The 24,672-nt window shown below is 43.6% G+C and overlaps 3 protein-coding genes across 4 annotated transcripts in view; 1 reads left to right on the top strand and 2 right to left on the bottom strand.

Moving 5' to 3' along the window:
• bsnb (bassoon (presynaptic cytomatrix protein) b) overlaps positions 1-9,353 on the bottom strand; it is a 101,547-nt gene extending 92,194 nt beyond the window's left edge. Inside the window, exons 1-2 of the mRNA XM_066671923.1 lie at positions 9,035-9,353; positions 301-694 (exon numbers count right to left, since the gene is read on the bottom strand). Coding sequence (XP_066528020.1) covers positions 301-694; positions 9,035-9,177 — 537 coding nt within the window. The 5' untranslated portion in view covers positions 9,178-9,353. The remainder of the gene's footprint in view (positions 1-300; positions 695-9,034) is intronic.
• Positions 9,354-14,686: 5,333 nt separating this feature from the next.
• bap1 (BRCA1 associated protein-1 (ubiquitin carboxy-terminal hydrolase)) overlaps positions 14,687-24,672 on the bottom strand; it is an 11,036-nt gene continuing 1,050 nt past the window's right edge. Inside the window, exons 3-18 of one of the 2 annotated variants that reach the window (XM_066671938.1) lie at positions 24,510-24,564; positions 24,237-24,369; positions 23,835-23,954; positions 23,639-23,700; positions 22,833-22,975; positions 21,787-21,865; positions 21,281-21,404; positions 20,504-20,642; positions 19,489-19,706; positions 19,257-19,390; positions 18,708-19,041; positions 17,093-17,276; positions 16,554-16,780; positions 16,115-16,207; positions 15,849-15,921; positions 14,687-15,716 (exon numbers count right to left, since the gene is read on the bottom strand). In XM_066671938.1, the coding sequence (XP_066528035.1) occupies positions 15,583-15,716; positions 15,849-15,921; positions 16,115-16,207; positions 16,554-16,780; positions 17,093-17,276; positions 18,708-19,041; positions 19,257-19,390; positions 19,489-19,706; positions 20,504-20,642; positions 21,281-21,404; positions 21,787-21,865; positions 22,833-22,975; positions 23,639-23,700; positions 23,835-23,954; positions 24,237-24,369; positions 24,510-24,564 (2,252 nt within the window). In that variant the 3' untranslated portion in view covers positions 14,687-15,582. The remainder of the gene's footprint in view (positions 15,717-15,848; positions 15,922-16,114; positions 16,208-16,553; positions 16,781-17,092; positions 17,277-18,707; positions 19,042-19,256; positions 19,391-19,488; positions 19,707-20,503; positions 20,643-21,280; positions 21,405-21,786; positions 21,866-22,832; positions 22,976-23,638; positions 23,701-23,834; positions 23,955-24,236; positions 24,370-24,509; positions 24,565-24,672) is intronic. The other variant, XM_066671939.1, reaches the window with a different exon arrangement.
• rad54l2 (RAD54 like 2) overlaps positions 22,885-24,672 on the top strand; it is a 23,755-nt gene continuing 21,967 nt past the window's right edge. The window contains exon 1 of the mRNA XM_066671936.1: positions 22,885-23,001. The gene's annotated coding sequence lies outside the window, so the exon portion shown is untranslated. The remainder of the gene's footprint in view (positions 23,002-24,672) is intronic.

Below are 24,672 nucleotides of genomic sequence, written 5' to 3'. Positions count from 1 at the left end.
TATCCTGTCATCCCTACATTTATTCATTCCCTCTCTCTCTCTCTCTCTCTCTCTCTCTCTCTCTCTCTCTCTCTCTCTCTCTCTCTCTCTCTCATGTCTAACTTCACAGACGTTCCTTTCTGGAATATCTCTCCTCCTCTGAGAGAACCTCGGGCTCACACCTCAGAATTGAAACCCCTGCTCCACAGTGTGAGGGGTGTTTCCAGTTTGTTTGCTGTGTGTGTGTGTGTATATATGTGTGTGTGTTTGTGTTAATGTTGTGTTTGTGTTAATGTGTGTTAATGTGTGTGTGTGAATTACCTCAGTGAGGTGAGGGTTGGGGTTGAACCCACACTGGTTGCAGACGTTGGTGCGGCACTGTGTGCAGGTGTTGGTGTTGGGCAGCCCCTCTGTGTGGCCGGTCAGGTCTGCAGTCCGGCAGATGGGGCAGAGTTTGCTGCTGGGGAGGGGGGCGATCTGGGGCAGAGCATAGGGCGAGGGGGGTGCACTTCTGTCGGGGGACGCTGCAGGAGAACGGCCCCCTTTACTGCTACCCACATCCACCTGCAGATTTCTCCGGGCTTCCTGGCCTTGAGCAGGACCCTGGGGCTGCTGTGAGGGGGCTCCAGGACCTGGACCTGCTCCTCCTGGACCCCCCGGACCCCCGGGCTTGGGCCCCATGCTGGGGTCTGTCTGACCAGGTTTGCCCTGGAAACTGAGGAGACAAAAAGAGAGAAATGACAGGAAAGAGTCATATCAGAATCTGGTCCATCTGTTATACTATATTTCTGTGGTTACACTACACCCATTTCCATGGCTACATTACACGTTTCTATGGCTACTATACATGTGTTTCCATGTTTATGCTCTTAAAATCAATGTTTACTCTACACCTGTTTCCATGGTTACAAAATACGTTTTTCATGGTTACAATACACCCATTTCCATGGCTACATTACGCATTTCCATGGTAATTCTATATCTGTTTCCATGGTTACACTATTAAAAGGCTATGTTTACTCTACATCGGTTTCCATGGTTACAGTACGTTTTCATAGTTACAGTACTCCTATTGCAATGGGTACACTCCACATATTTCTATGGTAACACTACACCCATTTCCATAGTGATGATGATCTATTTCCTTGGATTAATGCAGTTGTTACTGATCAGGACTATGCAGATTAGAGAAGAAAACATTTCCAATTTACAGCTTTTAAATAAATGCATTTCTCAGTTTCGCCAGATAACTTGAGCCTGTCCAATTGAAAAAGGGCAGGGGGGCGTTCCTATTGGACAATCCTCATCTCTGGGCTCAGGCTAAAGCTTTGTAAAGCCCCCAGTGCCGTGAAGGAATCTTCAATGCAGGATCCTATTCTGAAGTCATTTCCTCACTGAGCTGGGTCTGATCGGCCCAGGCTCTGGTTCTGCGGCTGCAGCAGTGTGTTTGTTCTGGTGCAGGTTTATTTGGGCGCCGGCTGTGCAAACCCTGCAGACACCGGTGTAATGAGCTCATTTAGAGCGTGATTTAGCGCAAACGGCTCTCAGCGGCTTTTCCTCATCACCGAGCGGCTTCTACAAACACAGAGCGCTGAATTAGAGAGCTACAGCCTTGGATCAGGGATGAGGATGCGTGTGTGTGTGTGTGCGTGTCCCACCCTTTTCTTTCCTCACTTTCTGTGGGGGCTTTTCTGTGCGGTTGTCTGGTTCCATTCACCTCCACTGTCCACTTCTCTGACTCTCTCTCTCTCTCTCTCTCTCTCTCTCTCTCTTCACACTCATTTACAGCTGCTAAAGCCTTGGGTGGTGTAAACAGGAGAAGGGGGCATTAGAGCTTGGGAGTTGGGCTGTGGTTTTTCAAATGTCATTGCTTTGAGGCTTAGTTTAACCCTTTAGTATATAAGTGTATTTCGATGTATATGAGTGTGTGTGTGTGTGTGTGAGTGGGTTGGGGGGGGGTGTTTTGTGGCCTGTGGGATGGTTTATCACACGTCCGCAGTGAAACATGTGCCCTGTTCCTTCCTCCAGTCTTACAGGAGCAAGTGTGTGGATTAGTAAGCAATTAGAGAAGTGAGTCAGAGAAGTACACACAGCCCAGAGTCTGCTCACAAACACACACAGTCATACACTCATATACACTCATGCACACTAATAAACATACATTTCTGAAGTAAAGGGTTAAACTAAGCCCCAAAGCAAAGACATGTGAAAGACCAGCACATGCCACTCCCCCACGTATACACACACGTACACACACACACACACACACACATACACACACATACACACACACTCAAAAATGTGGTTATTAAATGTATAACTCATTAGGACAAATTAATCATGATTATACACCATGGTGTTCTAGACGTCCTAAATACGCTTCAACCAATCACAGACCATTATCCTAAAATATGCTAATGAGGGAATCACAGCTACAGATCTAATGGAGTTTTTACACACAATCACACACACACACACACACACACACATCCCTATCCCACCCAGTGGAAGTCTGAGCAGCACGGTGTGTTGGTGTTTAACACGTTCAACTCCTAGCGCCTGGGATCCTGGTTAACTCCCATCTGGGTGGAGTTTCCATGTTCTCCCTGTGTCTGCGTGGGTCTCCGGTTTCCTCCCACAGGCTAAACACATGGAGGTCAGGTTAACTGGCTTCTCTGATACAGTGCCTTGCGAAAGTATTCGGACCCCTTGAACTTTTCAACCTTTTGCCACAAAAGGCTTCAAACATAAAGATATAAACATTTACATTTTTTGTGAAGAATCAACAACAAGTGGGACACAATCATGAAGTGGAATGAAATTTATTGGATGTGTCAAACTTTTTTAACAAATAAAAAACTGAAAAGTGGGGCATGCGATATTATTCGGCCCCCTTGCGTTAATACTTTGTAGCGCCACCCTTTGCTGCAATTACAGCTGCAAGTTGCTTGGGGTAGGTCTCTATCAGTTTTGCACATCGAGAGACTGAAATTCTTGCCCATTCTTCCTTGCAAAACAGATCGAGCTCAGTGAAGTTGGATGGAGAGCGTTTGTGAACAGCAGTCTTCAGCTCTTTCCAGATTCTCGATTGGATTCAGGTCTGGGCTTTGACTTGACCATTCCAACACCTGGATACATTTATTTGTGAACCATTCCATTGTAGATTTGGCTTTATGTTTTGGATCATTGTCTTGTTGCAAGATAAATCTCCGTCCCAGTCTCAGGTCTCTTTCAGACTCCAACAGGTTTTCTTCCAGAATGGTCCTGTATTTGGCCCCATCCATCTTCCCATCAATTTCCACCATCTTCCCTGTCCCTGCTGACGAAAAGCAGGCCCAAACCATGATGCTGCCACCACCATGTTTGACAGTGGGGATGGTGTGTTCAGGGTGATGAGCTGCGTTGCTTTTACGCCAAACATATCGTTTTGCATTGTGGCCAAACTGTTCGATTTTGTTTTCATCTGACCAGAGCACCTTCTTCCACATGTTTGGTGTGTCTCCCAGGCGGCTTGTGGCAAACTTTAAACAAGACTTTTTATGGATATCTTTGAGAAATGGCTTTCTTCTTGCCACTCTTCCATAAAGGCCAGATTTGTGCAGTGTACGACTGATTGTTGTCCTATGGACAGACTCTCCCACCTCAGCTGTAGATCTCTGCAGTTCATCCAGAGTGATCATGGGCCTCTTATTTTTTAGATTTGCAGTGGTCTGATACTCCTTCCATTTCAATATGATTGCTTGCACAGTGCTCCTTGGGATGTTTAAAGCTTGGGAAATCTTTTTGTATTCAAATCCGGCTTTAAATTTCTCCACAACAGTATCTCGTACCTGCCTGGTGTGTTCCTTGGTCTTCATGATGCTCTCTCCGCTTTGAACAGAACCCTGAGACTATCACAGAGCAGGTCATTTATACGGAGACTTGAGTACACAGAGGTGGATTCTATTTATCATCATCAGTTATTTGGGACAACGTTGGATCATTCAGAGATCCTCACTGAACTTCTGGAGTGAGTTTGCTGCACTGAAAGTAAAGGGGCCGAATAATATTCCACACCCCACTTTTCAGTTTTTTTTTATTTGTTAAAAAAGTTTGACACATCCAATAAATTTGGTTCGATTCCCGCTCCGGGTGACTGTCTGTGAGGAGTTGGTGTGTTCTCCCCGTGTCCGCGTGGGTTCCCTCCAGGTGCTCTGGTTTCCTCCCACAGTCCAAAAACACACGTTGGTAGGTGGATTGGCGATTCAAAGGTGTGAGTGTGTGAGTGAATGTGTGTGTGTCTGTGTTGCCCTGTGAAGGACTGACGCCCCCTCCAGGGTGTATTCCCGCCTTGCGCCCAATGATTCCAGGTAGGCTCTGGACCCACCGCAACCCTGAACTGGATAAGCGGTTACAGATAATGAATTGAACATCCAATAAATTTCATTCCACTTCACGATTGTGTCCCACTTGTTGATTCTTCACAAAAAATTTAAATGTTTATATCTTTAAGTTTGAAGCCTGAAATGCGGCAAAAGGTTGAAAAGTTCAAGGGGGCCGAATACTTTCACAAGGCACTGTAACTGTCCTGGTGTGAGCGAATGAGTGTGTGTGAATGAATGTCTGTATGTGTGTGAGTGTGCCCAGATATGGATGGTGACTCTGTGGCGTGTGTGTTTGTGTGTGTGTGTGTGTGTGTGTGTGTGTGTGTGGATTGAACGTTGATTGGAATGGCAGTGTTGATTGTACAGTGTCTTTGGGTGTCTAGAGAGGTGCTATATAATGGTAAAAAAATTTAAATATAAACATTAGTGTAAATGTTGTAGCTAAAGTCTGTAACAAGTAGAAATGCCAGGATCTAGAAAATTCCTCACTGCACACTCTAGTCACGATCATGATTTAGACCAAGGGTGGCTCTGAATAACACAGCTGTGATTCCCCTCAAAACTGGCGTAAAGATCCAAGACTTAAAAACCCTGAATGGAACCAGTTCAAGATCCAGAGTTCATCAAAAAATAAAAAGGATTGTGAGGCGGACTGGAACTATTTTACCTCACAGAAGGTCGATTTAAAATCTTAAAACCTACACACACATAAAAATGATGATTCTACAAGGGTTCTTCAATAAAGAAAATGGTTCTCTATAGAACCCTGAACAATTAAAGAACCTTTGACATGAATGGGTTCTTTGCATCATGACTGTGTTCTTCAGATTGATGGAGAATGTGCTATAGATGGTTCTATTAATCGCCTTATAGAAAAAGGTTCTATATGGCACCAAAAAGAGTTCCTCTTTTGTAACAATAGAAGAACTCTTTTCTAAAAGGCACTGTATAGAACAATCTATAGCACATTCTCCATCAATCTGAAGAATCCTTTAATCATGCAAAAGGTTCTTCAAGTGTTCAGGGTTCCATAGAAAACCATAATTTTGAAGTGAGTGATTATAAAGGTTGATAATGAACTGTGGTCAAACATGAGAGACTGACCCTGGAGACTGATCTACGACCGCAGCAGCGCCAACATCTGACATTTTAGCACACACATGAAGTGTGTTACCGCTTTTTTATTTCTGGGAAAGTATAAGGACCACAGAAGACAGCAGCAGAGGCCATCCTATTCCTCAGTGTAAGGGTCCACACGGCCTGAGAATGGTTCTCCTGTGGATACGGGGGACGACTGTGACAATATCATCAACAGTGACAGCCCTACAGATGTAACCGTGTAGGAAACATAAACACCACGGACTGGAGTGCGTATAAAATACACAACACTGGGAAAAAACCCTGCGGCAGGGTCTTCACTGGCCCCCCAAGTTTACAGGAGTAAACAACAGGAGTTCAGAGCACACACTGACTGAGCTGTAACACACACAACTACAGCCTCCCTCACACACACAAACACACACACACATACACACAGACCGCCCACACACCCGCCTCTGAGTCCACCACTGACCCCTGCGGCCCACTGCCCACACACATATTTACACACACACACTCCACAAAATTCTCAGAATAAAGAAAAAAATCTGGAAAGAGAATCTTCTGTACTGATCTAAAGATTCAGCGTCCACACAGCAGAGACATGGCAGAGACACAGCAGAGACACGGCGGAGACACAGCAGAGACACAGCAGAGACCATGTCCACACAGTGAAGATACAGCATCCACACAGAAGACACAGTGTCCACACAGTGGAGACACAGCATTCACAAAGTAGAGACAGTGTCCACACACTGGAGACACAGCATCCACAGAGGGGCATCAGGGGCAGTTCCTAAATCAGGAGTTTGTGTCTGATTTGTTCTTTTAGATGTTGTGGGAGGAGTCATCAGTGTCACCTGATCATCTGAGTTACTCATGTCACCAGACAGTGGTTATAATCTTGTGGCTGATGGGTGGGTGGAAGTGGAAATGGTAAAGTGATCAGTTCTCATTTCTCTGAACATTTCACTGGAGGTGTAGGACATGCTGGAGCTGTCCAGAGCCACAGTGCTGAACCAGGACCTGAAAGAGCAGTTTCAGGACCAGGGACAGCACTGTGGACACAGTGCACCTAGTGGCCTGGATGTGTCAGAGATTCTGTACTTAACCAATTTTAAACACGAGCCAAACCACACATACACACACACACACACACACACACACACACACACACTGCCCCATGTGGGGAACCCCCTCTATGGAGCATACATTGGTAAACTCAAAGACTGACCCCTACTTTAATCTTAAAGTGTTTGTGTTGTGGTGACCTGAGGACACAACACTTTCCTTGTGTGCCACACCCACTTCCCCTGAGTCCACGCCCACTTCTCACCGCGCTCTGATTTTAAACTGAAAACTAATACGTTTAAAAAACGTTACTTCCCCCCAGCTCCAGTTTCACACCTCATCCCTCGTCATGTGTCTCTCCCTCATCTCACTTTACCTCCGTCCATCCCCCGCTCACACTGACCCAGCACATATAGAACAGAAAGACAGAGCGAGAACACACACATCCTCTTTCCCTCTTTTCTTCTCTCATTTTTCTTTCTCTCATTCATCACTCCAGTAACTTTTAAACACACCAACAACTTAGAGTTTCTGTGTGTGTGTGTGTGTGTCTGTGTGTTTTAAACTTTTGACAGGTGGGTTTGGACACACACACACACAGAGAAAGAGATGAAGAGAAAAAAACATGCCAGAGGTTTGACAGAGTGATAGAAGAAGAGTGATAGAGAGAGGGGGGGACAGAGCGGGGGGTTCTGCTTGTGTAATAAATGATTCACATGGCGTCTCGTCATAACTTTATCAATACTTAATGTACAGACCTTTCATCATCTCTCTCTCTCTCCCAACACCATACACAACACACACACACACACACACCATCCCCACCAGCAGCTCCACACACTCCCTCTGTTCTCTCACTCTGTTACCGTTTCCCTATTCCCTCTTAGTCTCTTTTTCAATGTTCTGGCTCTGGTTTTCTCCACCCTCTTTCTGTCTTTCGCTCTCTATTTTCTACTTCTTTCTTCTTCTTCTCTTTAAGCCCCATGCTTTCCCTCTGTTCTTTCTTATTCTATTTCCTCTCTCTCTCTCTCTCCCTCCCTCTCTCTCTCTCTCTGTAGGTGTGGCACTCATTCACCAGCCTCATGCTGCACAGTCATTTCCCCCAAACAGAAACAACTTCACAATTCTCATTTCTCTCCAATGTCTCTCAGATATTGTCCATTTTACATACACACACACACACTCACACACACTGTCCACTCGGTCTTGACTGACTCCCTCAGATTTCTTTCCAGCACTGGTGAATGAAACCAGACGTCTCCATGTCACCTACAAAGCACATATACCTGGCTCAGCTCCTCACACTGAACTTATGAGGGGGGTTTCAGCCTGGGCTGCTTTATGAATCATGCCAGCCAATCAGAGCAGAGCTCATTTACATACATCCATCTTCAGCGAGCTCATCAGTGGACCTCAGGAGGCTTGGTTTTCTTAAATGTAAAGCATCTTTAAGCATTTAATAATAGTTAACCACATAATAGCACTGTGTAGTTCTACAATTATAGACTGAAGTCAATCCGTTGTTCTGCATACTTTTGTAGCCCATAATCACCCTGCTCTTCAACGCACAGGAACCCACAGAGCAGGTATGATTTGGGTGGTGGATCATTCTCAGCGCTGCAGTGATGCTGAAGTGGTGGTGGTGTGTTAGTTTGTGTTGTGCTGGTACAAGCGGATCAGACACAGCAGTGCTGCCGGAGTTTTTAAACACATCTGAGTAACACTGAGTATAGTCCGCCAACCAAAAACATCTGTCCGACAGCATCCACTGATGAAAAAACTCCAGGAGCACTGCTGTGTCTGATCCACACGCACGCTGTGTACACACCCCTGTGTACACAGTCATAAGTCTAGATATATAGATGTATGCATAGATGTAGCTTGAATGAATATACAGCTCATAGACAGATGTATGGATAGATAAAAAGAAGGATGTTTGTTTGGAGGAACAGACGAATTTGATCTACCTCACTCCTCATTGCTGATCGGTCTCTAGTCTGGCGTAATTGTCTAGTATTTTAAGCCCTCCACTCCCATATATACACCTGTGTATTTCTCCATCTGTTTCTCACAGTAGGAACATGCTGATATAGTATTGGGTGCTACATTTCTGTCTGGATCAGTAAAGTATCTATCTATCTATCTATCTATCTATCTATCTATCTATCTATCTATTTACATACCTATGTGTAGATGTACCTCTATGTGTTTGTGAAAGCTCTGGATTCAGAGCAAGCCTTGATGTTGATGTATGTATGGACACTAATTCTAGCATGAATGTATATATTATATGTGTGTATGGACGTTAGTGTGTGTGTGTGTGTGTGTGTGTGACTATGCACGGCTGTTGGGACTTGGACCCTATATTGATGTATATCCCCATGGCTTAATGTGTTTGGTGTGCATTATAGCTGGATGGATGTCTTGCTGAATATACAAGCCCTCACACTCACACACAGACATACACACACACACACCAACACACAGTACACACACACCCAGACAACGCTGCGGCGCTGTACCTGTTGTTCCCCGCGGCTGCTCCCATAGCCTCTGCCCGGCCCGCAGCGCCGTTGCTCGGCTTGTTGAGCTGCGGAGCGCCGGGAGCTGCTGAACCGGAGCCTGGAGCCTCGCCCTCTGCCTCCGCGCTACCCTCATTCCCCATTGTACCGGTCCGAGAAAGAAAGATAAATTGAGAGAGAGAAAAGAGAAAGAAAACAGAGGGGCGAGCTACGGCGGCGGAGAATTAAAGAGATAAATGTCCTGGAGCGAAAGAGAGATAGAGAGACAGAGAGAGAGAGACACAGACAGAGAGAGGGAAAGAGAGAGAGAGAGAGAGAGAGAGAGGAGCTCAGTGCCGCTCCGTTTCCGCCATCATTCTCCTACAATCCAGCGACCTGCGCCTCAAACGCGCATGCGCAACACTGAGTCGACTCCTATTGACGAACCGGTTCTTTAAGTCCGTCCCAACGAACCGAGCCACATCCAATTTTTCAGATAAGTAACTTTATAATATTAATAAAAAATCTACACTTGCTGTTTGATAAACAGCATAATTGCCGCCAGTTCTATGTAGTACAAAAGATGTTTAATGACTTTAAAAAGCCATAATAAGCAGTTTATAAAAGTGGTATTACAGATTTAATAGTAGTATATACGTTTATGTAAGATAGTTGCACACCCACAGATCTGGGCGGTGGATCATGGACTGAGAAAAGTCCACCAACCAAAATCATCCAGTCAGCAACGTCTTGTGTCCACGGATGTAGGACTAGAGGATGACCAACACAAACTGTGTAACGACAGATGAGCTACTGTCTCTGACTTTACATCTACAGAGTGGACCACCGAGGTAAGATTGACTAAAAGAGTGGACAGTGAGAGGACACAGGATCACAGCATCACTGCTATGTCTGATCCACTTGTACCAGCACAACACACACTAACACACCACCACCACACGTCAGTGTTACAGCAGCACTGAGAACGATCCACTACACAGATCATCCTGAGCATTGAGGAGCAGGGTGAAAGGGGGCAAACAAACGTATGTAGAGCACAGAGGAAGTGTGGAGATTGAGCGTAGACACTAGGAGGTGTTTGTAATATTATGGCTGATCGGAGTATATGACCCATAACGCTCCAGAAAGCTCGTGCCGTGTGCACCATCCGCTCGTTCCCTCGCATTAGGAATGCAGGAGATGAGAGTAAAGTTAGAGTCCTGAATCAACGAATCGTTTACTCGGACGCTCGGTTCATTTAAATAGACCGTTCAGGAGAATCGATTCGCTACAGTGAATCAAATTTCCCATCACTACCATGGGGCAGGCGCACGAGAGGGAGGGGGTAAGAGGAGATGGAGGGAGTAAGAGGAGGAGGAAAAGAAAGAGGAAGAGGAGGAGAGGTATAAAAAGAAGGAGGTGGGATAGAGGAGGGAGGAGTAATGAGGTTGGAGGTAAAAGAAGGCGAGAGTTTATGAACAAGTATGGGGAGGAGAGAGAACAAGGATGTATGCAAATGAGGTGTGTTCTGATTGGCTAGGCATAACTGAGACTTCAGTGGGCGGGGCCGAAGTAATCGATGAATGGCCAGTTTTATGTGAATGTGTTCATGTTTGTGATATCTTCCCAAAGCTACATAGTGCAGGTTCTACAGTGCTGACACTGGAGTAGCAACAACGGAAATTCAGCTCAGTGGAGCATCACAATGATCTTAAAACTGTAATTTTATTGTAAGCATTTATTATAATGATCCTTTAATGCATTTGTTATTACTTCAGTGTGGTGAGGAGTTGTCAGGTTGTGTGTGTGTGTGTGTGTGTGTGTGTGTGTGTGCGTGCGCAGTGTATTATGAACTCTTTCATAGCAGCTTTGTGGAGGCTGAACTGATGCTCTATGAGGTCTGAAAGGCCTTTGTTGCTCATGAATCTCTTTGATGTCAAACATTAACATGTTTTACCCATAGGCACCTGCAAAGCAAGAGAGGCTTTATAGTGTTGCCAAGAGAGAGAGAGAGCAAGAGAGAGAGCGAAGACGCAGCACATTCTGAAAGCTTCTGAACTTTTCTGAGAGAGTTATAGCTTCAGGCTGTTCCTGATGACATCATCGACCATCCTGATCGATAACCACCTGATTCCAGCTGCTTCAGCAGGAGCTGCAGTTAAACTCAAGCAGAGACACAGAAAAGAGCAATGGATGAAAGGTTCCTCACTGACGATGTTAAGATATTAAGAGAACACGTTCTCCGTCTGGTTCCATTGCAACCACAGAGGCCATGTATCTGTACGTGGTCAGCAGGGTCTGACCAGTGGAATGCAGAGAGAGAGAGTGAGAGGGAGAGAGAGAGAGAGAGAGAGAGAGAGAGAGAGAGAGAGAGAGAGAGAGAGAGAGAGATTTCACTCATGATCTTTGACAAACTCCACAACATTACACTGTAAACTTGAATAGGTTAAAAGAAATAAAATAAAAAATTAAGGCAGTCAGTTGCCTTAAATTTTTTAAGTTCATAAACTCAAATGTCAGAAATATGCATACACAGTTACTTTAAGTGTCTACAACTTCATTTAACGCTTAATATAACAACAACAAAATGCATTGCTGGTACTCAATACTCTTAAGTATTGTTAACTAATTTAACCATTCATTTTCTGTAACCAAGGTGTCAGTCCATCACAAGGCACCACACACTCACACTTATGGACACTCCTGCATGGCCAGTCAACCTACCAACATGTGTTTCTGCACAGTGGGGGAACACACCAAACTCCTCAGGGCAGTGACCCAATGCAAGTTTCGAACACATGACCCCAGGTCTCTGGAGCTATGTGACAGTGATTCTACCTGTTGCGCCACTGCCCCTGTTGCGCTGAAATGAACACATGAATCTGTCCAAATTCACTAAAAGCAGTGAACCCCAGACCAGCCGCCATCTCAGATAAAAACTGCTGCACTGATCCTATGTCTGTGCTTCAGACATCATGCTGCATAAACTCATAACCATAACCTAAGTTAAGATAAACTGTAAATCTTGAATATATTCAGAATTCTGCAACTAGGGTCCTTACCTCCACCAGGTGTACGGCACATATTACACCTGTTCTCCAGCAGCCGCACTCGCTTCCTGTTGAGTTTAGGGTTACATACAAAATCCTTTTACCATCTTCAAGGCTCTACATGGTCTGGCTCCTTCATATCTGTCTAGACTAATTTCTTTTTATGGTCCTTCCCGCTGCCTCCATTCCTCCATCTCTGCTCTCCTTACTGTCTCCTCAAACGTTCAACCCTGGGTGGCAGATTTTTGGAACTCTTTTCCTCCTCTTCTTTTCAACTGTTCAACTTTATCTTCCTTCAGATCACTGCTAAAAACAGTCCTTTCCCTTATTTTACTCCCAGTAACTTAATTCTCTGATTCTTGTTTCTCCCCCAATGTACGTATAACGCGTCCTTGGGTTTGGGAAAGGAGCTATATTAGGTGAACTTATTATTATTATTATTATTATTATTATTATTATTATTATTAAGTACAGTTAAATCTCTCATATCCAGCTATTTTTACTTAAAACCACAACTAGGACTCTGTTTCAAACACTAACTAAACCCTAATCCACATAATGTGATATATTCCTGGTATACTTCTTTCATTCAGGGACCATGTTAGTTGTTGTGAGGTGCACATTAATTACATTTTCTCATAAAATACATTTTTTGTGTGTGTTTTGTTAAAACGTTTGATTGTACCTTTAATGAGTAAATGAGGTGAACTTGTTTTATTAGCCAAACTTTCTCTTTGAAGGCAGCACAACACACCACCAAGTAGTGGAAAAGTGACAGATGGAGGGAAGCGTTGGAGGAGCAGGATCTGCCTCTTTTCACTCTCTTTTATCCAAACACACAGACTAGGACAACAAACACAGTTTTGGCAAAAGTTTGTCCTGGTTTTTTTTTTAACATTTAACTAAATCTGCCGTGAGTCAGAGATCTCTGTTAGCGCTTGAGATAAACACTGAGGCAATGCTAAATTTCTCAGTCAAAACAAAGGTGGGGAATTTAGCTAAAATATAAGACACAATTATTTCTGACAGTAACTGACACATTAAAACGTTCCAAAAGGGTCTTTAAACACTTTCATTCAGAGAAAGATTTCATAGAACAACGCTAATATTGCTAACAGTGCCTGAACAGTGCATCACCATAGCAACCGTCAAATTAATTCACTGTTAGCCTGTGTGCTTATTTGTTTATTTTATATTATCTTTTATTTCAAATTTGCTGTGTGTTTTTCTGAATGTAATTGGGGTTGTGATACAAACACTTTATTATTACAATTTTTAACATTGTTATACTCTGGAGTAACTGCTTTAAAAACTAATATTACTAATTGAACAGTCCCCACATAGTTTTAATGGACTATTATCGCTATATAACTGTTTCAGTATACAATAATAATAATAATAATGATAATAATAATAAATTAAAATTATTGTTATTGCTCTAATTATTGTATACATGGATATAACAAAAGGCGGCAAGGTGGCGCAGCAGGTAGTGTTGCAGTCACACAGCTCCAGGGGCCTGGAGGTTGTGGGTTCGATTCCCGCTCCGGGTGACTGTCTGTGAGGAGTTGGTGTGTTCTCCCCGTGTCTGCGTGGGTTTCCTCCGGGTGCTCCGGTTTCCTCCCACAGTCCAAAAACACACGTTGGTAGGTGGATTGGTGACTCGAAAGTGTCCGAGTGTGTGAGTGAATGTGTGTGTGTCTGTGTTGCCCTGTGAAGGACTGGCGTCCCCTCCAGGGTGTATTACCGCCTTGCGCCCAATGATTCCAGGTAGGCTCTGGACCCACCGCGACCCTAAATTGGATAAGCGGTTACAGATAATGGATGGATGGATGGATATAACAGTGAATTAATATCTAGCTTTGACGGTTGCTATAGTGATGCACTGTTCACTGTTAGCAACATTAGCATTGTTCTCGGAACCCTTTCTCTGAATGAAAAGTGGATCCACCACTAGGTGGCGTAACATCTGCATGTCCCTTTCTGTCAGTAAACGTCTTTTACATTATTAAGACTGGTGACAAATGACATCTTTAGACTTTAATATAGAACAGAAACAGTTTGTGGATCTATGTACTCTCGGGCAGGCTGCAGTGTACTGGAGCCATGTCAAAATAAACTTTAACTTTGTTAAATTGTTAGTCAGTTTAATTTTAGTTAAAAAAAAATCTGTTTAATTTGAAGCAAATCATTAGAAAAATAACCCAGACAAAATATAAAACATGGCTTTTGCATTTATTTTTTCCCCTCGTTTTTTATTGTGGGGTGGAGGTTTATGTCCAATAAATCAGCCAAATTCTGCAAATAAACAGAAGTGTATCCTTTGTAGAGGATGTGTTTACTCACCAAATCAAGGTCATTTGAGTAGCACCCAAACTTTAGTACTGGATAAAGCCCTCGGCCCTGAGAGCAGTTTACACTGTAGAGCTTGAACATATGAGAGCGCAGCGAGAAAAATCATTTCACTTACAAACAAATAAACAAATGCTGTAAACCTTCTCCTCCATTTCTTTTAATTGCCCACATGTTCCTCTCTGAATCCCCGCAGAGAAAGAGAGAGAGAGAGAGAGAGAGAACAGAGGAGAGTGAGAGAGAGAAATAAACCAGACTCAGAGAAACTGTTTTACAGGTTTGTGTATTTTATTGTGTTCAGAAAAAAGAGAGAAATTGTGTTAAGATTCTACAAATGACACTGGAGCTATACACATTTATATGTACAAACAAACAGCATTTCAGAGCCCTCCACTAACAGCAACACTCGAATGGCAGAGAAAACTCACAGCAGAAATAAACACACATGATGTTACTGCCCTTTCCAAGCTCCGCCCACAAATGTGCTCATAGTTACTGTTGCTAGGTTAGACAAGTTCTGCAGAGCATTGGACTAATGCCATTCAAACCAATGTACCACACACTTCAGAATTCATGATAGCCCCTACGTTTAGACTGAGTTATTACTTGTTGAACCTAGCAACTGTTCCTATGAAGGCCTGTATGAGTGGGCGGTGTAATGAGAGTTTAGGTAGGAGCCGGTGTGTTACTGTCGTGTAACACTGATTGTATTAGCTGTTGTTGGCACAAACGAGCCACATTCTGAGCACAAGTGTTCAGCTTCACTCTATTTCAAAAACACAAACTTGTTTACATAAAACAAACAAATAAACAAACAAACATCCTCTAACAGACCAGGAATTTACACAAGCGACGATATATACACACTGTGATTGGTCCGCACAATGACGCCACCCACTCCTGTGGAAACCACAGGAATAATTCTTATGAAGTGAACCAACTCATGAATGGATTTGTTTTATATTCATTATTAATATTTTATTGGTGTTTATTATGTATACATTAGATTTCTAATCACTGGACGCTTTACAGGTCAAAGATGCTTCTGGGACAAATAACAGTTCAGTTTTGAAGAGTTCAAAAGTACTGTGCATGTCAGGGTTTTGTTCAGAAATGTGTGTGTGCGCGTGTGCGCGTGTGCGTGTGTGTGTGTGTGTGTGTATGTGTTCACTGGCGTTTGGTTTTATAAGGCCGGGATCGTTTCCGTCGGTCCGGTTTACGCTGTTTATGAAGTCGTCCAATGCTCACACCCTGCCGCCTCCGCACTGAAATATTCTGCTCCACCAAACTCGCCAACATCCCTGCAGAGAGAGAGAGAGAGAGAGAGAGAGAGAGAGAGAGAGAGAGAGAGAGAGAGAGAGAGAGAGAGAGAATATGCTGTAGTGTACAGATTTTTTATATGTCACCTGACCAAATATGGAGAAGAGATGTACCTTCTTGTGCAAGCATGGAGATGAAAGTGCAGATGAATTCGTCGTAGTTGTGAGTTCTCCTCTGATCATCAATCTGCAGCAACACACACACACACACCATTGAAGGGTAATCTTTATAGTTATAGTAAAATATAGTTTAAGTTCTATACTATATAGTTATAGTGATCTTTAACAGCTCTGTATCATCTCTCGCTTGATCACAGACCCAAGTATAAGAAAACCTAACTGCGATGGTTTAAGCATAGCAGAAAACCCAGCGCTCATACCTTGAATTTCTTCCTCTTCTCCACTTCCTCTTTCAGAGAGACCTCACAGTTCGCAATATCAGCCTCCACATACTTCAACAGAGCCAGCAACTCCTACAGAGAGAGAGAGAGAGAGAGAGAGGAGGAAAATAAACAGCAGAAAACACAGCATTTAAAACACATTGAAGCACAAGGCTTGTGTAATTTAATTTTATTAATAAATAAATAACAATGTTCTCAACATTACCGGGTTACTAATGCATACACACATCATCAGCAAAACAACACATGTAATAAAAATCTGCAGTTATTTTACTCTTATTTTATTTACTCACTCAAAGTGGTAATAAGGGTATAAAAATGGCATTTTATTCCATAGGATTTCTTATCTCTTATTTAACATAACTTTGCTGGAGATAAAGATTAGAGAGTGAAGCATCAGATCTTCCTCGATCCTCACCTTGGGGGTGTATTTCTCTCCGCTGGGTTTGGTGATGGCCTCAGGCTCGGCAAAGGTGGCAGTTTTTGTGGCTGTTTTCTCTTCCATTGTCCCCTTCCTCTCCTCCTTCACTTTCACCTCCTGAGATGCTCCCTCTTTCCCTCCCTCCTCTGCTCCTGCACTGCTCCCTTCTTTCTTCTCACTCTTCTCCACACTACTCGCTTTCTTCACTATGTCAGACGCTCCTTCTGATACAAGCACAAAGAGAAGACCACCTCACAATCAGAGTCCAGCATCGACCACACGCCAATCAGACAGGGATCACATGGAGATCAAAAGCAGATCCCTCGCCGAGATCATTTATGTTAGATTTGCTCAGATCAGCTGAACACACTCAGAGGAGCACACTAACCTCTGATTCTGTTCATCAGCTCAACACCCTTGGTGGAGAACACTAACCTCTGATTCTAACAAGTGCTTGTGTTGTCTATCATCACACAGAGAGAGAGAGAGAGAGAGAGAGAGAGACAGAGACACAGAGAGCGAGAGAGACTCCTGACCTGTAGGGGGCAATGTGTACATAGTTCCATCATCTCTCAGCTGCAATCGTGCCAAGCCAACCACTGTCCCCAGCTCTCGCACGGCACGATTGTGTCGGGCGTCCAGTCGCAGAACCCCCTCATCCTCTCCGAACAGAACCCGACTCAGGTGGGATGCCACTGGGCTGGAGGGGCGTGTAGCAGCCTGTGGTGAAGAGGCGACATCAGCACAATCAATTTTAGGTAATAACTCACCATAGGCTGTAGATACCATCTCCTCTATAGTTTCTAGATATCATCCCAACTATTCCCTGTATTTCAGGGGTGTCTAACTGGATCATATGAAATGTGTGAAGGGCCATCAAAAAGGATATCAAAAGAGTGTAAAATCCAGCATATAACTGCAGACTGTTTAGGATGAACATTTTCTTTAAAACGTTTATGCACAACACAACATATTTAAAACACATCACGTATATTCTGTCATTATTTCTCATGTAGACTGACTGTAATTCAGCCTACTCATACCTATGGAACTCAATAGCAAAGGATGTCTTATATTCCTTAAAAATACATAACCAACTAAATACAAAAAAGTTTGTACAAGTAGTCCTTGGGTGAAATGGTCAAACCAGAAGGGGCAGTCCACTGTAACCTGTAACTGTGTTGCGCCCTAGACTGCATCATACGGGTTAGCGAGGCTGTAGATATGCTCTTTAGCTTACTTCATTAACACTGTGATGAAATATCCTATACATTTGTGCACTGCTGCCACCATCAGATGAAAGGAAAAACTGCCATGTGCCAGCAGGCCACTAATGATGTATTCTTAAAAGTGATGCCACAGGCTAGGGCTGGGCAATTGATCGAAAATTAATCTAAATTGTCATTCAGAACTTCTAATTGACATAATCTATATGATTATAGCGATTATTTTTATTCTGTTATGTCCCCACTGTGTGTTCATGTACTGTCCATTTAAAACCACGCTACCATGCTGTAGTTACGTGACATTGCCTCCATCTGCCACATGGAAGCAACCTAAACACAGAGGCCGACCAAGCGACTCGTGCAGCTCGTACCAAAAAAAAAATCACTGCGGTATGTGGAGTCTGTGGTATGGATATGCTGTGTTTTGACTACAAGATGACACTGAACAAAAAGTAGTCAAATGTAAACACTGACAAAAACCACAGTGAAGTACAACCAAAAACCAAATATAAACAGTGCTCAGAAAACAAGCAAGGAACAAGCTACCAGCGACATTAGAAAATATATCCCATATTTAATGCTGGAGCATATCTACAGTACAAGCCTCATCACTGAACTATCACCACTATAGGCTCTAGATACCACCCCTGGTATTCCTTATAGATTATGCCACACTTCAGGCTCTAGATAATATCCATACTATACCCTCAACTATATGTTCTGGATAAAATCTCCTCAGGACCCTCAAAACAGTACTTTATTCTGGGATCCAGATACTAGCTCACTCTCTGCAGTATGTTCTGTAATGTTCCACCACAGACTCTAAATATGTAAGTACTCCCGACTACAGTAGTAGTAGACCCTACAGTAGTCAGGTACTACTAGTAGACCCTAACTGTGGGTTCTAGATAAGGTTCTCACTGACCTGTGAGCGTGCTGGGGATCTGAGGGGGGAGTTGAATGCGCTGCCGATCTCGGAGGCGGTATCTGTGCTCTCGTTGCTGGGTGTGGGGGACGGCTGGGACGCAGAGATAATGCTGATGCCCCCCGTGCGCCCCTCTGTGCGGATGTTCAGGGGGGCGGAACCAGTCGTTGTCATCATGGTTTCCTTCTTCTGTGCTTCCTTCTTCAGCTTCTCAGTGAGCATGCTCAGAGCCAGCTGTCCCTCTACCCCCGAGACTGCGCCGCCTGCTGATGCAGCTGGGGTGCTACTGCTGCGAGACACACGACTCGTTCGGAGACTTGCCTTCCTGCAGAATCTGTCCGTCACACATACACACGGGGAACACACATAGTATCACACACACACACACACACACACACACACACACACACGTGGACATACAAAACAGTCTGATTCATCTCTGAACTGTAAAACTGAGATTCTCCCTGAAAAGCTTTTTTGACATGGCTCTGGGTGGTTTCTCTTTTTTCACACCCCCCTTAACACAAACACAGACACACAACTACGTACCTGCCCGATGTTCCTGCGGCTGGACACTCTTCCTCTTCTTCATCTTCATAGTCCTCTTCGTCATCAGAGTAGGCCGGCTGAGGGGGTCCAGGAACACGAGCACGAGCCACTCCTGCGGCTAAATCCTCCTCTTCCTGTGTATATATGTATATACACACACACACACATGAAATGGACATTAACGCATTCATTTTAAAGGAGCAGAATCACTGGTATCAAGCCCGACTCTCACCTGCATGGGGGACTTGGCGTAGTTGTGATTGTCCAGGAAGGCGGGCAGCCGCTGGACCACTGGGTTTTGGCTGGTTACAGGCAGCGGGGCAGGCGGTGCAGGTGGAGCTGGAGTCGGAGGGGCTGCACCGCCTGCTGGCACTGTGGGGGGCTTTAAGTTGGCCTTGGGTTTCTCTGAGGAACTGGAGGCTGTGGGGGCACTCCCACCATTCACAGAATCTACACAAAGAATAACATGCATCGGTCAAGGCAGCAGCTCACAGTTCAGGAGATGTTTCTGAGACAATGCATAAGGACAGGGACAGTCAAAATGAGGAAGAGATATGTGAGAAATGGGACTTCTAACAGCTACGCAACATCAAAGTGCTTAAAGCATTCATCCCTGAGAGAGGAGAACATACAGCTTTACTCTCGCTCAGATCTGAACATACCTACAGCTGTGTCCATCCGTCCACGGGGAGAAAATCAACACATGTTATAGACATCAAAATATAACGTGTGCAAACATGTTTTAAAGTATTTTTTGTCGTGTATAAGTGTAATTCAGAATTCATACATTCTCCTGCTCTTATTTTATGATAACTCTTGTGTGGTATTAAAAATGAAAATCACCATATTATTAAACAAAACATAAATAAAAATGAATTCGTGTGAAAAAGGCAAGTGAAGAATTTAGGTAGCTGAATTCCTTATGAGCTCCATCAGGAAAAAGCGCTGCAAAAGCATGTGATGGATTTGTTCTGTTCTTGGGGATAATATTGTATCCAAAAGGACAAGTGAGTTTTAGTTTAGACAATTTAAAAACGGGGATTTCGATGGTAGAGTTTGCGAACATAGTGCATTAACACTTCACTTTTAGGTTATTTTTTTGTTGAATAAAATGAGAATTGTCATTCTTAATATGACACAACAGCTACCATAAAATGACCAATGAGAATGTTTGAATTACACTTATACAGTACAAATTTATTTGTACACTTCATGGTGTCCTACACACAGTCACAAACATCACACACCTGGAGGTGAAGCTTGTTCAGTGCTCACAGGTGTGTCCGATGCCTCCTCTTTTTTCACTGCAGTGGGTGTATCCTCAGAAGTGCCGGAATCTGTCTGTTTACGGTCCTGCTGTGCATCTGGCTGGGACGCTCGAATGGCCTGGAACGAAGAAACACATGCACAACATAAAACAGTGAAAGACAATTATGAATAAATATATTCCCTCTGTAGGATAAAATATAATTTACATTTTCCGTATTTTTTGATTCATGTGATTCATTTTATTCTCTATCTTTGTTCCTTTAAATGATAATGAGCTGCTCACTGAACCCCCGGCCAGAGCACACAGCAGTTTTACTCAGTGCTCTAATTTCTCAGCACTTGTTGTGTCCGTTTTGCTGCGTTTAACATCATCTTTGTGCTCTCACATAAATGCGGGTCCAGAGCTGTGATTGGACAGACTCAGACGAAGGGGCGGGGCAATTCTAAAGTCTCGGCACTTGATGTCAGAAGCAGAGCAAAATCAGAACGTCTCGTTTTATCTCTCGTTTTCTGACTTAGGCAGCACACAGAAAACTGACAGGGTGGTCTTGTTTCACAGTGTGTGGGTTGGTGCACTCCAGATCCACACATTAAATGTGAACATGCACCAAACAACTGTTTTTAATCATGATATGTTCCAGTGTTTTTTTTTCCCTTTATTTTTTTATTTAATCAGCAAGGCTCAGACAGAGCGAAACATAGTGGATAGAGCGCCTTGATTTGTTCACACACACACTTTCCCCCCTTTCACTGACCTGCTGGAGCCCTTCCAGAACAATTTGCCTGTTCTTCTTCAGAACTTCCAGACGCGACTCCAGCTTCATCCTGCGGTCCGGGACCACCGCCATCAGGTTGAAGCGGATATCATGATATGGTTCGCTGTGGAAGAGGAGAAACTGATCAGGAATGGCACATTTCAGTTTTCCTAGTGAAATAAAGGGTTAATCAGGAGTGTGCTCCTCTCCTTAGACTCTACTCTTCTAAAAAGATATACTAGATATTAGAGCAATCGAAATGCCTTTCAGACCCCCTCCTGAAGCACTCTGAGTGAATCTGGTTTAAATGAGTCCCAGCTGTGTTTACACCTGTCTTTTGATGTGGATTATCACTATCCAGATCTACTCCTGATACCCATCAGAGCAGCAGAGGTCAACGGGGTCTTAGTTAGCATCATGCCTCTTAGCGCAAAACTCAAACACCAAAGATCTGGGAGACAACTGAAGCCGGGTTCTGTTTTCTCCATTTGTTTCAGAGGTCTTACCCTGCCGTCGCAAGTCCAATTCTCTCCATAATGACCCTCCGAGCTTTATCTGTCCACTCCTCCTCTTCTCCCCATGGGCCTGAGAGTGAGAGAGAGTGGGAAGGAATGAGTGAAAGAGAGAGAGAGAGATCAAGAGTGAGCAATTGATTAACTGTCTCCAGTGAACATATTAAAACACATTATAATCTCTGTACATAATAGTCTTTTGTGAAAGTGTTATGACACATTAATAAATTATGATTATTTAAACTGAGGACTAGTCAGAGTCAATCAATACCTTTTTATAGCTGTTAATGTTTTATGAGCAGTTTTAAATCATGTTGCTTGAGGGAAAACAAGTCAAATGATTAATACAATAACAATACTCAGGACCTCATTATTAGTCATTTATTATACATCAATAAGAATAAAAAAAAGAAAATGAATACTTCTTATCATTCAGGTAGTTTTGAGAATTTGGAAATGTTTGCATTTAGGTTTTGCACTTTATCATCTTTGTTATAAATACTTTTAATTATAATCCTATTATCATTTCATTTAACTCTTCACTTTAATGCTTTCCAGTGCGAGTTTGTGAGTGAATGTGTTAGTGTGTTTTGCCCTGTGAAGAACTGGTGCCCCCTCCAGGGTGTGTTCCACACCTAGTGATTCTGGGTAGGCTCCAGACCCACTGCGACCCTGAACTGGAGAAGCACTTACAGACAATGGATGAATGAACGAATGAAAGACTTAAATTCTTTCTGGATTCGTTTAACCATAAATATCGCAATAAAAAAAAACAATGGCATTAATGATTAAATCAATAGTTAAGCTGTGTCTGGATTATTAAATTAACTGTTAAACATTGTTTTATTTTGTACAAACGTGTTTGTTAAACTAGAAAGTGTTAAAATAAAGGTTTTACAGTAGTAACAATAGGATTAAGTCCTGTTTATTAACTTAACATTCTCTTATTGTCGTTTTCTAATATTTCTACATGTGAAGGGAGGCTTTTGTGATGATGATGAAGCTGATGAAGCTGATAAGATGATGATTGTGGAGCTGACCGTGGTCTATGGGGTAGGCTTTGAGACCATCCAGTTCGAAGAGTCTGTCTTTAATGGGGACGTAGCTGACGAAGTGGAAGGCCTCCATGGTCCGGACGGCACTGATGCCATTCTGTTTCTCTGGAAGGTGCCGTGGCTCCGGTCTCCATGGAAACAAGAGCAGAAAGAGGTAAAGAATGCTGGGGCAAAAGCAAGGGGGGAGGGGGGGACTGAATCTACTTAATTTAATGAAACTGTCTTTTCCATATCATTTAAATCCCTCTTTGTTCTTAAATTTGGTAGAAATACATTCATTTTACCACATTGTTTTAGTTTTACTGCACTACACCTACATAAACCTCAATATGATGGATGCACGGCTACATCTACAATCTGGAAAAAGCCCAATCATTCTTTGTCAAACGTCCCCAGTCACACACTGGGAGGGTGAGAACAAACACCTTCTTCCTCTGAGACATGCGATATCCCCCACCTCTTTTTTTAATACCACTAATGCAGAGTCATTGGACAACTCAACAACCTCGAAGAGAGTGCCAAATGCCTAGGTCCCTCACATCAGCCTTAAGACATCTGTGCTGACCATCAGCGTGCCCTGTGCTGAGGGGAGGGACAGGGGAACCCTTCCCCTGACCCTCATGAACTAAGGCTGATGTGATGTTGGACATGGGTGTGTTCACCGTGTCCACAGCCGATGGAAATTAGGGGTAGTAGAGTGGTAGTAAACGTTTAAAGTCTATAACTCTTCCAGATTGGCTGAAGACATATGGCAGGGATACACCAAGTCTTTGTCCATCAGAAATGCGTACCTGGCATGGCTGTTGTGGGCCTTGGCTAATTCTGGAGCATTCCCAATGGCATAGCCTTTACTCTGTGGAGAGAAAGAGACAGAAATCAAATCACAGCCACCAGTTTTGTGGGTCCAAACGTGAGGATGCAAGTGACAAAGTGCTCCCAGAAAGAGGAGGGGACAGGGTGCGTATGTGTGTGTATGTATGAGTGTACCTCAGGACTGAAGCCCTTGGTAAAGGCTTTGATGCGGCTGAGTGTGTTTCCAAGCTCCACCCCGCTGCAGTTCAGGAGGACGCTCAGCAACGCATGTGTGGCACAAGAGTTTGGAATCAGCTGCACACAATATACACAGACACAGTGAACAAATGTGGTTAACAGCTAATGCAATATTTACAGAATTTTCAGCCTTTCACTCATTATATAAATGTGTTCATGGTTCTAACATCACAATCCTGCAGAATTCATCATGGTCTGACTCCACAGTTATGTGCAGTCTGAGGACTTGGGAGTGAATGAAGGCTTGAGAGAATACAAGACATGATGAAAAAGCCACAAGCCCCACGTTTTCCTTGATATGAACCTCTTTAAAAAAAACAACAACAACCCAGGACTCACCTGATGAGCAAAGAACATGTCGTTGACGATATCATCGTCGATGACCGAGGTTTCGTCCACGAGTGTGGAGACTTTCCTCCTGGAGCGACGCTCCTCGATCCATTTGAACAGAAAAATGAAGCCGTACACAGGACTAAACAGAACCAGAGGACAGAGTTGGATCAAAGGGAGAGAGAGAGACAGAGACAGCGCATATAGCTCCAACCCCAGCTTTTACACTACAGTTTAAATCTCTCTCTCTCTCTCTCTGTGTCCACTAAACATTTCTCTCACCTCTGGCATTTGCTCTGCAGGTCATAGATCTCCTCCACCTGAACACCTTTCACACCTGAGCACCACAGAGAATGAGTGAGTGAGAGAGAGAGAGAGAGAGAGAGAGAGAGAGAGAGAGAGAGAGAGAGCAAAAATAAAAGGTCAACTTTAACCACAGTAAAAC

This window comes from Hoplias malabaricus, chromosome 5 (genome assembly GCF_029633855.1).
Source record: "Hoplias malabaricus isolate fHopMal1 chromosome 5, fHopMal1.hap1, whole genome shotgun sequence".
NCBI classification, from domain to species: domain Eukaryota; kingdom Metazoa; phylum Chordata; class Actinopteri; order Characiformes; family Erythrinidae; genus Hoplias; species Hoplias malabaricus.
The sequence above is the reverse complement of the archived record's forward strand: the minus strand, read 5'-3'. Positions and strand labels throughout refer to the sequence as shown.